Source organism: Pelodiscus sinensis, chromosome 23, assembly GCF_049634645.1.
Source record: "Pelodiscus sinensis isolate JC-2024 chromosome 23, ASM4963464v1, whole genome shotgun sequence".
Taxonomy (NCBI): Eukaryota; Metazoa; Chordata; order Testudines; family Trionychidae; genus Pelodiscus; species Pelodiscus sinensis.
The window spans coordinates 24,523,404-24,540,018 of NC_134733.1; the positions used below are offsets into that span (position 1 = coordinate 24,523,404).

Sequence of the window (16,615 nt, forward strand, 5' to 3'; positions counted from 1 at the left end):
CTTGGAGGAAGAATTTAATCAGAAAAATGTAAATGATAATTAGGAATAATTTAAAACCAATTTGCTAGATACCCAGAAAGCCACAACTGAGGGAGAAGGCTGTGCTGGTTAAAAAACAACCTGGCTTCGAGGGGAAGTAAAGGCAGCTGTGAAAAATTAAAATATGTAACATGAAAGAAATGGGAAGTTAGGAAATGGAAATCTGATGAGGGAAGACAAGGGACATAAGTAGACCAGCAAAAATAAAGACAATAAGAATGAATTTTTAAAATATTTGAAACAGAAAGCATCTTGACAATGGTATCGAGCCATTCGTAAACAGAAGGGATAGAATAATCAGTAATGAAGAAGAAAATCCAGAAGCGTTCACCATAAATTTCTGTTCTGTATTAAAAACAAAATGATGCAGTCTTACCATATGGTGATAACACTCTCTCCATCACTGATCTAATGATCTAATCATTGGCAGAACCCTATTTCAAGATCATGAAATTCACAAGCTGACATGGTGTTCACCAAACAGTAGAGCTAAGAACCAGACTGATTACAAGATGATCAATGGCAAATGGTGATGCTCAGTGGCAGATGTGGAAGCGAGAAAGGGGGCAGATGTTGGCAGAGATCACCACCTTGTGACAGCCTCCGTCAGACTCAAACCGAGAAGTGTGTATCCACTAAACAAGTGACACAGGTTATAACACTAACAAAGTAAGGTCCCCTGAAACACAGAGAGCCTTCATTTCCCCCCCCCCCCTTATTTATTCTTGGATCTGGACTTCTAACACTCTTGTCATCTGAAGAAGTGAGTTATGCCCACGAAAGCGCATAATAAAATCTACATGTTTTGTTGGTCTTTCAGGTGCTAATAGTCTATTTGTAGTTTTTAAAGTTTCTCCTGTTACAAACTAACTTGGCTTCGCCTCTGAAGCTTTTGAATACAGAATTGTCCAAGATAAATCCTGAATTAGCAGCATCTATCCTGGCTTCTCTATTTATATCAGCTGGGAAGGGGAAAGTGTCAGATGAGTGAACCAATAGGGTTACAGAGAAGATACTAAAGAAAGATATTTTAAGATATTTATGCCTTGGAAATGGTTCAGAAAAGGGCAACTAAAATTATTAGGGGTTTGGAAGGGGTCCCATATGATGAGAGGTTAAAACAACTGGGACTTTTCAGTTTAGAAAAGAGAAGACCGAGGGGGGATACAATAGAGATATATAAAATCATGAGTGGTGTGGAGAGAGCGAATAAAGAAAAGTTATTTATCAGTTCCCATAATAAAAGAACTAGAGGACACCAAACAAAGTTAATGGGTAGCAGGTTTAAAACTAATAAAAGAAAGTTCTTCTTCACACAGCGTGTAGTCAACCTGTGGAACTCCTTGCCAGAGGAGGCTTGAAGGCTAGGACTATAACAGAGTTTAAAGAAAAGCTAGATAATTTCATGGAGGTTAGATCCATAAAGGGCTATTAGTCAGGAGATAGAAATGGTGTCCCTGGCCTCTGTTTGTCAGAGGCTGGAGAAGGATGGCAGAAGACAAATCACTTGATCATTGTCTTCGGTTCACCCGGTGCTGGCCACTGTCAGCAGACAGGCTACTGGGCTAGATGGACCTTTGGTCTGACCCAGTATGACCGTTCTTATGTTCTTATGTAAAGGAACTCTCAGTGATTTTAATAACTAGAGTAGTATAACATTTATCTGTGCCTAGCGAAGTATTGTATAATATCCAGCATAGATCAAAGGCACTTGATAGCATTCTCAGAAAAGAGCAAGATGTTTTTTGGAAAGGGCATGGATGTACAGACCAGATCTTCACTCTATGAAACATAATAAAAACAGGCAGTCCCCGGGTTACGTACAAGATAAGGACTGTAGGTTTGTTCTTAAGTTGAATCTGTATGTAAGTCGGAACTGGCGTCCAGATTCAGCTGCTGCTGAAACTGATCAGTTTCAACAGCGGCTGAATCTGGACGCCAGTTCTGACTTACATACAGATTCAACTTAAGAACCCCAGGCTCCGCGGCTTTGCTCTGCTTTGCTCCCCGTCCTCCTGGTCTGCAGACCAGAGGGACGGGGAGCAAAGCGGCGGAACACGCGGGCAGCGGACAGCCCAGACGCATCTGGGCTGACCGCTGCCCGCGTGTTCCGCCGCTTTGCTTCCTCTCCCTGGTCTGCTGAAGACCAGGGAGAGGGAGGGCCCCGTTCGTAACTGCAGATCCGACATAAGTCGGATCCGCGTAATTCAGGGACTGCCTGTAGAACAATGCTCAGAATGGCAACTGCAACTATACATAAACATCATAGTATTTCAGAAAGTTTTTGATAACTTCTATGGGCATATGGACATCCAGAACAAAATCAATAAAACCCAGAACTTTAGGAGTTTAAACACAGTCTGGAAGTCAAAACACAATGTCAAAACCAAACTCAAGATTAGCAGGGCTGCGTATTTTCAACACTACTCTATAGTGCAGAATGCTGGGGAAGAAGAAAGTATGGCATATCTGAACTGCCTTCATTCCACACAACCACTCAGAAAAATCCTCCATATCTTTTGGCCCAGAACAATCTTAAACCAAGATCTATTGACACAGTGCAGCCGAGAAGATACCAGAACCCTCAATGCCAAAAGGCACTAGAGGTAGATTGGCCACGTGCTACAGATGAAAACTGATTCTGCCACCACAGCAGCAATAGAGATAAGACACTTGAAGGGAAAACTAGGCCGCCGAAAAACAACATGGCAAAGGGCAGCGGAGTTTGAGCTGAAAATCCTGGGCACTGGAATACCTGACAGACACAGACGGGGTGGAGCAGCTTCCTCGCTGTTGTAAATGCAGAGGCATAAAGGGAACATCGTGAGGATGCCTGCGCACTGCAGCGCCAGTCTCACCCTCCGCTCCGCGTGTCCCAGCCACAGGGAACGGCGAGACCGTGTCAGTCCGGGTGGCCAGGCTGGCGGGAGGACCCTGCACGGGGCAGCGGGAAGAGGCTGAGCCAGGCCAGGGTGACGGGGGGACTGAGGCAGCAGCACGAGGCCGGCCCGGACCGACTCGCGCTCTGCTCCAGGACGCGGCGGCGGCTGCTTCCCGCCTGGGGCGCGCGCCTGGCCGGGGCGGGGGAGGCCGCGCAGCCGCCGCCAGGCCCGGGAGGGGCGCTGGAAGGGGGCGGGTCGGAGCCGGCCTCGCCGCCCCGCGTGCAGAGCCCGCTGAGGGGCGGGGCCGGCCGGGCGCGCGGCCCGGGCTCCCTCCCGCGACCCCCGCCCTCACCTCCCGCCGCACGTTGAGCAGCGCGTAATAATCCTCGTTGTCCGGCGCCTCCTCCCCCAAGGCCGCCGCCATCTTGCCGACCTCTCACCCCGCGCCGCGGCGGGCGGGGCAGAAGAGCGCCGGGCGCACGGCGGAGGAGGTGGCGCCCTCGCCACAGCGCCCCCAGCGGAGCGGCGGCGCATCGGGCGGCAGCGCGCCGCCTGCCTGACCCGCGGCGGGCGCGGAGAGGACGCAGCCGCACATGCGCAGCGAGCAGCGCTGCCGGGAGGGGGGATGACGGGGGATGGAGAGGTCACGTGGTGGCAAATGCCAAGAGGACAGCGCAAGAGACGGGACTGTGACGCGCTCCCTAGGCGAGGGCTCCTCTCTAGTGCGCATGCGCCCTGCTACTCCCCCGATCCCCCAGCCGCGTCCCAGGAATCCGGAGGGGAGGAGCCGCTTGAGGGTCCCGCCCCCGGGAGAGCCCCATTCCCCCGGGACCCCGCCCCCCAAGCGTGTCCCGCTCGGGGATCCCCCCTCCTCACCTTTCTACTGCCCCCCAGAGAACTGACCCCCGGATTCTGCCCCCCACTGCCCCCCGCCCCCCCAGACACCTCTGCCCCCCAGAGCCCCCCAAAGCCCCCCAGACACCTCTGCCCCCCAGAGCCCCCCGCTCCCCCCAGACACCTCTGCCCCCCAGTGCCCCCCGCTCCCCCAGACACCTCTGCCCCCCAGAGCCCCCCAAAGCCCCCCAGACACCTCTGCCCCCCAGAGCCCCCCGCTCCCCCCAGACACCTCTGCCCCCCAGTGCCCCCCGCTCCCCCAGACACCTCTGCCCCCCAGAGCCCCCCAAAGCCCCCCAGACACCTCTGCCCCCCAGAGCCCCCCCGCTCCCCCCAGACACCTCTGCCCCCCAGTGCCCCCCGCTCTCCCCAGACACCTCTGCCCCCCAGAGCCCCCCGCTCCCCCCAGACACCTCTGCCCCCCAGAGCCCCCCGCTCCCCCCAGACACCTCTGCCCCCCAGTGCCCCCCCAGACACCTCTGCCCCCCACTGCCCCCCGCTCCCCCCAGACACCTCTGCCCCCCAGTGCCCCCCCAGACACCTCTGACCCCCAGTGCCCCCCAGTGCCCCCCCGCTCTCCCCCAGACACCTCTGCCCCCCAGACACCTCTGCCCCCCAGTGCCCCCCGCTCCCCCCAGACACCTCTGCCCCCCAGTGCCCCCCCGCTCCCCCCAGACACCTCTGCCCCCCAGTGCCCCCCAGTGCCCCCCGCTCCCCCCAGAAACCTCTGCCCCCCAGTGCCCCCCCAGACACCTCTGCCCCCCAGTGCCCCCCAGTGCCCCCCGCTCTCCCCCAGACACCTCTGCCCCCCAGTGCCCCCCGCTCCCCCCAGACACCTCTGCCCCCCAGTGCCCCCCCGACACCTCTGCCCCCAGTGCCCCTCCAGACACCTCTGCCCCCCAGTGCCCCCTGCTCTCCCTCAGACACCTCTGCCCCCCAGTGCCCCCCAGACACCTCTGCCCCCCAGTGCCCCCCGCTCTCCCTCAGACACCTCTGCCCCCCCAGTACCTCCCCCGCTCTCCATCAGACACCTCTGCCCCCTCAGTGTCTCCCCCGCTCTCCCCCAGACATCTCTGCCCCCAGTACCCCCCCAGACACCTCTGCCCCCCAGTGCCCCCCCGCTCCCCCCAGACACCTCTGCCCCCCAGTGCCCCCCAGTGCCCCCCGCTCCCCCCAGAAACCTCTGCCCCCCAGTGCCCCCCCAGACACCTCTGCCCCCCAGTGCCCCCCAGTGCCCCCCGCTCTCCCCCAGACACCTCTGCCCCCCAGTGCCCCCCGCTCCCCCCAGACACCTCTGCCCCCCAGTGCCCCCCCGACACCTCTGCCCCCAGTGCCCCTCCAGACACCTCTGCCCCCCAGTGCCCCCCGCTCTCCCTCAGACACCTCTGCCCCCCAGTGCCCCCCAGACACCTCTGCCCCCCAGTGCCCCCCACTCTCCCTCAGACACCTCTGCCCCCCCCAGTACCTCCCCCGCTCTCCATCAGACACCTCTGCCCCCTCAGTGTCTCCCCCGCTCTCCCCCAGACACCTCTGCCCCCCAGTGCTCCCCCACTCTCCCTCAGAGACCACTGCCCCCCAGTGTCCCCTCCGCTCTCCCTCAAACACCTCTACCCCCCCAGTGTCCGCCCCGCTCTCCCTCAGACACATCTGCCCCCCAATGTCCCTCCCACTCTCCCTCAGAGACCTCTGCCCCCCAGTGTCCCCCCCGCTCTCCCTCAGACGCCTCTGCCCCCCTGTGTTCCCCCGCTCTCCCTCAGACACCTCTTCTCCTCCAGTGTCCCTCCGCTCTTCCTCAGAGACCTCTGCCCCCCCCCCCCAGTGTCTCCCCCGCTCTCCATCAGCGAGCTCTGCCCCCCTGGACTCTGCCCCCCCCTTCCAGGGATTCTGTCCCTTCACATTCTTCTCCCCACGTGACCCCTCTGTGCCCCCAGGGACTCCCTCTCCCCCCACAGGCTTCTGTTCTCCTCCCAGGGATTGCCCCCCAGCATACCACCAGGTTAGGCCAAGTCATCACTTCCCTAAAGATGGGTACTGCAGCAGTCAATCTTCTGCAGTTTGATTTACCCAGTCTAGTAAAGACCTGCTAAACCCAGCACTGAGGCACCTGTTGGTGCTGGCCCTGGTATTCCCGCTCCTCCTCGCATTTCTCCCGTCAACCTCCCGCTGTGAGAATGTCGCCAAAGCTTGGCATCGACTCCAGATACATTTTTTACACAGCTGGAATTGGGTACCTTAAGCTGACCTTTCCTCGTAGTGTGGACCTGGCCCTCGAATCACCTTTCAGTATTTCATAGCCTGCATACTGAGGCACCATCATTTTCTGCACTTAATTGCTTTGGGTAGGTTTGCGTATGACCCTGTATTTGGACTGGTTTTGTTATGTAAATATATGCCTCTCTGTTTTATTGGAAAATCTAATTAATTGAAATTGGGTGCCCCTCCTTTGGAACATTATTAAAATGCATCTGGTATATAATTTAACGTATGTAAATGTTGGGAAATTAATTGCAAAAGGGAGCTGGGAAAAACTGGTGAAGAAATTGGAGCTTTGTGGTCACTTGGGGCATGTCTAGACTATATCCTTATGTCGAAAGAGTACAGGAGTACGAAATCTTTCGACAAAGGGTTTTTTTTTTCTGAAAGAACCACGTCTAGACGGCGGTTTCACATTCAAAAAGCCCTTTTTTGAAGAAATGTGCGACTGCCATTATGCAAATGAAGTGCAGGAAATTCAAATCCCAGCTTCATTTGCAATATCGATCTGTCTAATTTACATCCCTCTTTCGAAAGAGGGATGTAGTCTAGACATGCCCTTGGTTGTACTTCTCCAACCATCTCTTACTTTGTTATAATGTTTCAGTAACCTCCAGCCAATAATCCTTTGCTGCTCCCCCTTGTGCAATAGACCTGCTGAAAAATTGTAGCTTCTTCCTTGCAGATTTGAGATATAGATAGATAGTATATATATTAATTAACTCCAGACTTTTGACTGGGGGACACAGACCCATGTAGTTGTGTTCTGCCTTTAGAAACCTAAAGTTGACCATGACTTAACTGCTCTTTTTTTCCTTCCTGTTTCTGGACATAAGTGCAATTAACCATATTGTACCTGTAACCCATGCAGATATTTAGGCTGGGATTCCCTGAAGTATAATAATGCCCATTGTCACACTGGCTCCAGATTGAAAATGCTTTATGTTCCATCTTTGCTCTCCCTTGGCCACATTATGTGCCAGATATCATCAGAACTGACTCAGGAACTCACCAAGAAGAAGTATGATGAGTAGATAGGAAAATCTTTCAATGAACTTTGGATTGTGCTTCAACAAGGGCACCATTCAGGCAATTTCCAAGCAGGATAAATGTTACAGGAATGTCATTCCTTTATAGGTTGTTTAGCACAGGAGCAGTTTGGAATGTTATTGTGATAAACAGAAGGTCAGTCATGAACCTAGTCCAAACCTGAGATATGTTTATTGTACACTTCCATCTTGAGGAGTTGGAGTATTTTTTTTCTCTCCCTTGAAGAAGCCAATTATAGCATGGGGAAAATAATAGAAATACAGTTTTGTAACATACAGAAAAATCCTCAAAGCAGAATGTGTGACAAAGCTTTCAGCTCCTTGCGCTACAGATTCGGTGTGTTCTCCCCATTGAGTATAGTTAGAAAGCAAATTATATGACAGCAATAAAGCAAAGTCTGAAATCTATCATATTCTCTTCTCTTTAAACAGACATTACAAGTAAATTTGTTCCTGTTCACATTCAAAATGACCCAGACTGCTTTCACAGAATAGAAGCAGTTTGGGTATTTAGGAGACTCCCCCCGTGTACAACTTCACAACCATGCTCTGCTGTTCTCAGAGTTTATCCTGGAGGTCATTTGTTTCCCTTTGAATGATAGTAACATTATTGGAAAAGGCAGCTGAGCAATCTGTCCAGACTCTTCTGTGTCACTGCTGAATCTAAGCCCTTCTCTATAATTCATAAAAAGAAATTACCTATAATCTTTTTATTATTTTCTTGTCATTGAATCAAGACAGGGATTTAGTGCTATTTTTATCAGTTTCTCACTGCTCTTCCTTCCTCGGCATACTTGGATAGCAGGTTAACTCAGTGGGATATGGCAGAAAACTTTGCTGAATATGGTCATTTAAAAATCATCTGCACAAGGGAATCTCTAAGTTCCCAGGGAATCTGCACCATCAGTACATCAGTCCCACTATACCTGTCTTCCTGTTGCTTACTGACAGAAGAGCTAACTAACTAACTACAGAATGGATACAAAAACTGCTTAAGAGTCATTCATAATCATTAGCTTTAAATATGTAAATTGTCAAAAGGCCTAATGCTAGTCTATTACTATATGCATTTTAAGCCACCCTGTGTTCTCCTCTTTGGATCAGTAAGATACTCCCATCTGTAAGAGCAGGTGCTCAGATACCATGATGAGGAATGAGGTATAAAAACTTAGAGATAAAGAGAGAGGTTGGGGCTTCATTTTACTAGAGAACCAAATATACCTGTGGGGAGGAATCTACCTGTCTCCCTATTGGATCAGCAAGCAAGTCCCACTGTCTGTTTTTACTCACATGTTTATATTGTCCCTTGGTAAAATATACAACCAGGCATAAAATAACACAACTGCTAAGGTGGTTTTAAACTGGGCATTTTCTGAGCAACTCCTTCACTCATTTTTTTTTATATTTAAGAAGTGTTTCAACTTTGTGCATTTACCTCTTCTGCTCACTTCTTAATAGAGATAATTACTTTTTGTTATCATTGTCTACCATTAAGCAACCAGAAATGCCAGCAGCAAGTTAAAAACATGCAGATAGTGGATATGACATCTGCAGCAAAACAAAGCAGGAGGGATGAAGGCTGGTAGAGCACAACTCATTTGGATGCTCAAAATCCACAGCTCTCAGAAATCAAACGCTCATAACTGAGAGATAAAAAGGAGGAAGAAAAGCTAGAGTTGTCCCATGCATGATTTATGTGTTATATGTGGCCTAACAACATGTTCTGCCTGTCTTTAGCTCCCTAGACACATAGTATAATAGAAAACAACAGTTTAGAATGGAAAAGAGGAAAACCAGTCCCACCTCTGTTCCATATGGCACTCATCATCTGAAGAAGTGGGTTGTGCCCACCAAAGCTCATGATACCATCTACATGTTTTATTAGTCTTTAAGGTGCTGCGAGACTATTTGTTTTTCCATATGATGGTGAGGTGAGCTATATGTACCTTGATAGTGACACCAGGGGGCTCTTTGATACATGCAAGATCAAGTGAATGGTTAGTGTCACTTGTCAGCATTACTCCTGAGATCACTGGCTACAGACATTGATGAGAGGACAATTGTTTCCTCCATTAGTTTAACTACATTATGAGTCTGAAAGGACTTTTCAAAACAGAAATAAACTCCATTTGACAAAAACTACCACTGATGTGTGACTTTCAAAAACTGTTTCTGCAATATAAAGGACCGTGTGAGATATACAGCAATAGAAAAGTTGGGAATAGGTGAGTACTTGAGGACCAGATCTCATTCTTAGTTACACCAGGGAAAATCCAGAGTAATTCTATTCAAGTCAACAGTTACACTGGATTTACACTGAGACACTGACAGCAGAAATCTGCATGCAGCTTCAAACAACAAATTAGCTGTTTGGTTGGCAAGTTAACCACTAGAGGGCACCCATGCAGTCCCATCAAAATATTGAACGGGACAGAAAAATTCATGTCACAATGTACAGGGGCCTATGAAATTCAAACAGAGTGGCTCCCTAGGTTATACACAAAATTGTTACTGGCTATAAATCTCAGTAACAGTCAGATTTTGTATTCTGCCTGTGTTGTTGCTTTGACAAGGATACCTTCAAGCAAAATGTTTTTTTTCTTCCCTTTAGGCTGCATAATACCCTATAACTAGTCCCTTAATTTATGTATATTATGTTACAATGAGAGCTCAGAAGATAGACAGCTACTAAAAAAAACCCCTTAAGTATGATTTCATGTGAAGATGTAGCCATATAACTCTAGATCTTTGGGTAGCCATGGTTTCCTACACCAAAGTTCAGCCACTTTGTTTTGGACCTTATCATCATAGAACCCTTATGTGAAAACAATTAAAAGGAATGTTCAGTCTTAAATCAACTCTTCTGATCCCAATGTAGTTGACAAAGGAATATTTGAAATATAAGTTTCTTTGAAATGAAGTAAGTTCCTCAACTCAGTGCAAGCTTTTCATGAAGACACATTTTCAGGGAAATCCATTAAGGATTAATTCATTTTCCCTCAGTTCAGAGGTGTCATCCAGCTATTTGGCATTACATTCCTCCTGACTCAGCCCACCCACTAGATTCATTTTTTCTATCTGATTTTAGAGTGACTTGGTCTATGCTAAAACACAAAAATAATTACTAAGGTTCTGAGGTTTGCTTTGCCATGCCAGCGACCTATTTCCCAGCGAGTTTTGTCCTGTAGTGATAGTAACGGACATGCTTTTTCTTCTAACGTGGCTGGGGAAACACTTGATCATTAGGGATGTTAGTGACAGAAAGTTAACAGTGAGTTCTCTCTCTCAGATATTTCCAACATATTGCTAAAAGACACTGTCACTAATTACACAGCTGAGCCTTTCCACCATAGGAAATTGTTTTGCATGCAACAGATTGACAGGTACCTCATGGGAAATCTGAGGACCATCCCATCTTGAGCCAGATCTATTTACATTTTCCCTGGATCTTTATATGCATGAACACAGGATCTTGATGGCTTAAAATGTGAATTCAGATACTTTCTAAATAAATTAATACAAAAAGCTGTTCAAGAGCCTACATTATTAATAGCAAAATTACTGGACTTGTAAACTACAAATGAATCCATTTTAAAACAAAACATTTCATTGTTTACTTTTCACTGACCTTTCAAGGCCTCCATTCAAGGGTGCAGTGTTTCTCTTGCCTCAAACTGCTCAATGCTCAAGCTGCATAAAGAAAGCAGCTCTCTGCTGTATGTGATTTGTTAGTGATGCCACCAGTTACGACAAGTAAAACAGAATCCCAAACCCCTTTTGGCTGAGTAGCTCCTTACTCTTGTCAGTCACGTTGCCTCTCCCAAGCCTTCCTAGTTTAGATCGCTTTCATTTTCCATATTATAAATAGCCTTACTAATTTGTGGTTGCAGCTCAGACAGCTTTCTTAAGGTCATGGGATATCAGTGTCTTCAGAGCTCCTTCACTCTTCAGAGTCTTTCTACATACTGGCCTATGCAAGGGAGGCATGGCCCACTTATAAAGAACTGATATCATCATTACCTATCTAGAGCCATACAGCGCTATGATATTTCATGCCACACAGGAAGAAACATGCACCCTGCCACCAAAGAGATTAAATTCTAAAGAAGGTAAATCATCATGACCCAGATGATCCATTCAGAAGGAAAGCATTATGGGTGATGAAAAGGGGTGGGTGGGTGGAAGGATGTTGTGAAGTGGTTGATATTAAGAAGAAGGAGAGTGTTTGGTGGATGAGGACCTGGAGGGTTTTCCAGCTAAAGTGAGCAGCATGATAGAACCAAGCAAGAATGAGAAGGGTGATAAAAAGAGCCCTCCTCTTTAGAGAGGCATCACATCACATGTCAGGTTACATCTACACTTGCTCCCTAGTTCGAACTAGGAATGCAAATGTAGCCGACCGAAATTGCTAATGAAGCGGGGATTTAAATATCCCACGCTTCATTAGCATAATCTCGCCCGTGTGCTATTCCGCTCACCAGCTGATTCGAACCAGGAAGTGCGACCCCTTTGGTGACCCCTAGTTCTTATATTGGAACAAGTAAATAACTTTTCCTTTTTCACATTTCCCACACCAGTCATGATGTTTTAGACCTCTATCATATTCCCCCTTAGTCTCCTCTTTTCTAAGCTGAAAAGTGCAAGTCTTTTTAATCTCTCTTCATATAGGATCCGTTCCTGTAGGGAATAATTTCTTGGACACACTGGGTACAGGTGAAAACAAGCAGAGGATTTATTGGTTCACACAGCTGGTGGAGTATTCATCAGGGGTTAATCCGGTGAGCACTAACTTAATCAAAACATACATTAGATTATATAGGTAGCAGATGGACGGAGGAGAAGTAATTTGATAGGTCTAGCAGCGGAAGTGAGATGCACATAAGCCAATGGTCTACAACAGTTACACAGCATCTCTGCCCATTGCCAATTAAACATGTTTTCACTAATACAAATAGTTATTCCTAACAAGCTAAATAAGCCAACACAAACAAAGGCATGTTGATGGTCATTTTGTCGGCTGGAAATATAATGCGTCTCCTGTGGGGGTGGTATTGCCTTGGCGTGATCTTTGGGATCCAAGCTTATTTTCTAGGAACAAAACACACAATGAAAAACAATCCCGCGTGGTTGTTTGGTTGTTTGGTACCGGCCTTGTCAAAGTGAGGCCCTTTTGGAATGTGGTTGCCAGGGGAACCAGGGTCAAGTTAACAAGTTAACTGCTGTCTGGGTGCTTCCCAGGGCTGGCCTAATGATTTGAGTTGTCAGTTCTCAGCAAGATACCATGGACTGCCTCAAATTACCCTACAGTTCCAAATCCTTAATCATTTTTGTTGCCCTTTTCTGAACCTTTTCTGAGGCCAATATATCCTTTTTGAGATGAGGCAAACCACACCTGTAAGCAGTATTCAAGATGTGGGCATACAATGGTTTTATATAGAGGCAATAAGATCATAGAATCATAGAACCATAGAGCTGGAAGAGACCTCAGAAGGGCATCAAGTCCAGCCCCCTGCTCTAGGCAGGACCAGTCCCAACTAAATCAACCCGGCCAGGGCTTTGTCAAGCCGAGACTTAAATACCTCTAGGGATGGAGACTCCACTACTTCCCTGGGTAACCCATTCTAGTGCTTCACTACCCTCCTAGTGAAATAGTTTTTCCTAATATCCAACCTGGACCTCTCCCACCACAACTTGAGACCATTGCTCCTTGTTCTACCATCAGTCACTACTGAGAACAGCCTCTCTCCAGCCTCTTTGGAACCTCCCTTCAGGGAGTTGAAGGCTGCTATCAAATCCCCCCTCACTCTTCGCTTCTGCAGACTAAACAGACCCAACTCCCTCAGCCTCTCCTCATAAGTCATATGCTCCAGCCCCCTAATCATTTTGGTTGCCCTCCGCTGGACCATCTCCAATGTGTCCACATCCTTTTTGTAGTGGGGGGCCCAGAACTGGACACAATACTCCAGATGTGGCCTTACCAACACCAAATAAAGGGGAATGATGACATCTCTGGATCTGCTGGCAATGCTCCTCTTAATGCACCCTAATATGCCATTAGCCTTCTTGGCTACACGGGCACACTGTTGACTCATATGCAGCTTCCCATCCACTGTAACCCCAAGTCCTTTTCTGCAGAACTACTACTTAAGTGGTTGGTCCCCAGCTTGTAACAATGCTTGGGATTCTTCTATCCCAAGTGCAGGACTCTGCACTTGTCCTTGTTGAACCTCATCAGATTTCTTGTGGCCCAATCCCCCAATTTGTCTAAGTCACTCTGGACCCTATCTCTACCCTCAAGCATATCTACCTCTCCCCCTAGCTTAGTGTCATCCGCAAACTTGCTGAGGGTGCAATCCATCCCCTCAACCAGGTCATTAATAAAGATATTGAAGAAAACAGGTCCTAGAACCGAACTTTGGGGCACTCCGCTAGAAACCGACCGCCATCCTGACATCGAGCCGTTGATCACTACCCGCAGGGCCCAGCCTTCTAGCCATCTTTCTATCCATCTTACTGTCCATTTATCCAATCCACATTCCCTTAACTTGCTGGCAAGAATATTGTGGGAGACCGTATCAAAAGCCTTGCTAAAGTCAAGGTATATAACATCCACTGACTTCCCCATGTCCACCGAGCCAGTTACCTCATCATAGAAGCTAATCAGATTGGTCAGGCACGACTTGCCCTTTGTGAATCCATGTTGACTATTCCTAATCACTTACCTCTCTTCCAAGTGCCTCAAAATGGATTCCTTAAGGATCCCTTCCATGATTTTTCCAGGAACTGAGGTAAGACTGACCGGCCTATAGTTCCCTGGATTGTCCTTCTTTCCTTTTTTGAAGATGGGCCCTACATTTGCCTTTTTCCAATCATCCAGGATTTCTCCCAATCTCCATGACTTTTCAAAGATAATGGCCATAGGCTCCTCAATGACATTTGCCAACTCCCTCAGTACCCTCGGATGCATTAAGTCCAGACCCATGGATTTGTGTACGTTTAGCTTTTCTAAATAGTTCCTAACCTGTTCTTTACCCACCAAGGGCTGTCCATCTTCATCCCATCTTGCGTCACTTAGCGCATTAGTCCGGGAGCCGACCTTGTCCGTGAATACAGAGGCAAAGAAAGCATTGAGTACTTCAGCTTTCCCCACATCATCTGTCACTAGGTTACCTCCTTCATCCATTAGGGGCCGCACACCCTCTCTGATCACCTTCTTCTTGTTAACATGCCTGTAGAAACCTTTCTTGTTATCCTTCACATCCTTAGCCAGTCGCAATTCCATTTGCGCTTTCGCCTTCCTGATAACCCCGCGGCATTCTCGAGCTAGACCTTTAAACTCCTCCCTGGTCATTTGTCCAAGTTTCCACTCTTTGTAAGCTTCCTTTTTGTGCTTAAGTTCACCAAGGATTTCCCCTATTAGCCAATCCGGTCTCCTACCATGTTTGCCTCTCTTGCTACGCGTCGGGATGGTCTCTTTCTGTGCCTTCAATAAGGCTTCTTTAAAATACTGCCAGCTGTCCTGGACTCCTTTCCCCTTCATGTTAACATCCCAGGGGATTCTGCCCATCAGGTCTCTCAGGTCACACTTTTTTGAAGTCCAAAGTGTGTATTTTACTCCTCTCTTTTCTTCCTTTGGTCAGGATCCTGAAATCTACCATCTCATGATCACTGCTTCCCAGGTTGTCACCCACCTCTACTTCCCCTATTAGCTCCTCCCTGTTTGTGAGCAGAAGGTCAAGCTGCGCACGGCCCCTGGTCGGATTCTTCAGCACTTGTGCCAAGAAGTTATCCCCAACATTCTCTAAAAACTTTCTGAATTGCCTGTGTACTGCCGTATAGGTTTCCCAACAGATGTCAGGGTGATTAAAGTCCCCCACGAGAACCAGGGCCTGCAATCCGGAAGCTTCTCTCAGTTGTCCGAAGAAAGCCTCATCTACCACATACACCTGATTTGGTGGCCTGTAGCAGACACCAACCACAACATCACTGCTGTTGTTTGCTCCTTTAAACTTAACCCATAGACTCTCAACAGGTTTTTCTCCCTCTTTATACTGGAGTTCAGAGCAATCGTAGTGCTCTCTTACATATAGTGCAACTTCTCCTCCTTTTCTTCCCTGCCTGTTCTTCCTGAACAGTCTATACCCGTGGTCACCAACCAGTAGATCGTGATCTACCGGTAGATCTCGGAGGCTCTAAGAGTAGCTCTTGAGCCCTCTCTGAACTGCACACCTGTGCAGTACATTTACATTAGATTTCCTCATTTGAGGAGCAGCTACTCACCGAGCAACAGCACAGGTGAGTAGCTGCGAGGAATGGTGGGAATTTTTTTTTAAAGTAGCAGTATAAGGATTGGGGATAGCAAGTGATGGAGAGGAGGAGAAGAGAGAGGGCGGGGCTTCAAGGAAGGGGCAGGGCAGTAGAGCTTGGCTTGGTCTGTCATTTAAAAAGTGATCTTGGGTGTAAAAAGGTTGGAGACCACTGGTCTATACCCTTCCATGACAGCGCTCCAGTCATTCAAGTCATCCCACCAATTCTCTGTTATCCCAATTAAATCATATTTCTTGGACTGGGCCAGGGCCTCCCATTCTTCCTGTTTATTTCCCAGTCTTCTCGCATTAGTATACAAACACCTCAGATAACCAGTTGATCTCCCTAGCTTCTCCATTCGAATCGGGTCCTCCTTTCTTGCTCGTTTCTCTCTGCATTTCTTCCCGGTATCCGACTTTCCCACTCCCCTCAGGGTTTTGGTCACCGTCCCCCGACGAACCTAGTTTAAAGCCCTCCTCACTAGGTTTGCAAGCCTGCCCAGGAAGATGCTCCTTCCTCTCTTTGTTTGGTGTATCCCATCTCTTCTTAACAATCCTTGTGCCCGGAACAGTCCCATGGTCGAAGAAACCAAAGCTCTCTCTGCAACACCACCTGCGCAACCACGCATTTACGTCCTCAATTCGACGATCCCTGCCCAGTCCTTTCCCTTCAACAGGGAGGATGGATGAGAACACCACTTGCGCTCCGAGTTCTTGGATCCTTCTTCCCAGCGCTACATAATCCGCAGTAACCCACTCAAGGTCATTCTTGGCCGTATCATTAGTTCCCACGTGGAGAAGCAGGAAGGGGTAGTGATCTGAAGGTTTGATTAGTTTGGTAAGCCTCTCAGTGACATCCTGAATGCGAGCTCCCGGTAAGCAGCACACCTCTCGAGATTCCAGGTCCGGATGGCAGAGGGATGGCTTAGTCCCTCTTGGGAGGGAGTCCCCGACCACCACCACCGTCGGTTTTTTTGCGGGGTGGTGGCCGTGGAACCTCCATCTCTAGGACTACGCGTCCCATGCCTTCCAGTAGATGGTGTTCCCTTCCGGTTTCTTCCTTGTGAGGTCCCTTCCAAAGCATTCAGCACTGCAAAGCCTGTGGAGAGAGCCTGAAAGTGATTACTTACCTCTATAGCATTGGGAGATTCCCATGATGGACTTTTTCCCCTTCTAGAAGTTACATGCTGCC

The 16,615-nt window shown here is 48.5% G+C and overlaps 1 protein-coding gene across 3 annotated transcripts in view; it reads right to left on the minus strand.

Moving 5' to 3' along the window:
- DNAJC11 (DnaJ heat shock protein family (Hsp40) member C11) overlaps positions 1-3,460 on the minus strand; it is a 63,813-nt gene extending 60,353 nt beyond the window's left edge. Inside the window, exon 1 of one of the 3 annotated variants that reach the window (XM_075906136.1) lies at positions 3,274-3,460. In XM_075906136.1, coding sequence (XP_075762251.1) covers positions 3,274-3,345 — 72 coding nt within the window. In that variant the 5' untranslated portion in view covers positions 3,346-3,460. Of the gene's footprint in view, positions 1-2,794; positions 2,817-2,897; positions 3,201-3,273 lie in introns of those variants that run through there. The other 2 variants (XM_075906138.1, XM_075906137.1) reach the window with 2 other exon arrangements.
- Between the last annotated feature and the right edge of the window lie 13,155 nt (positions 3,461-16,615).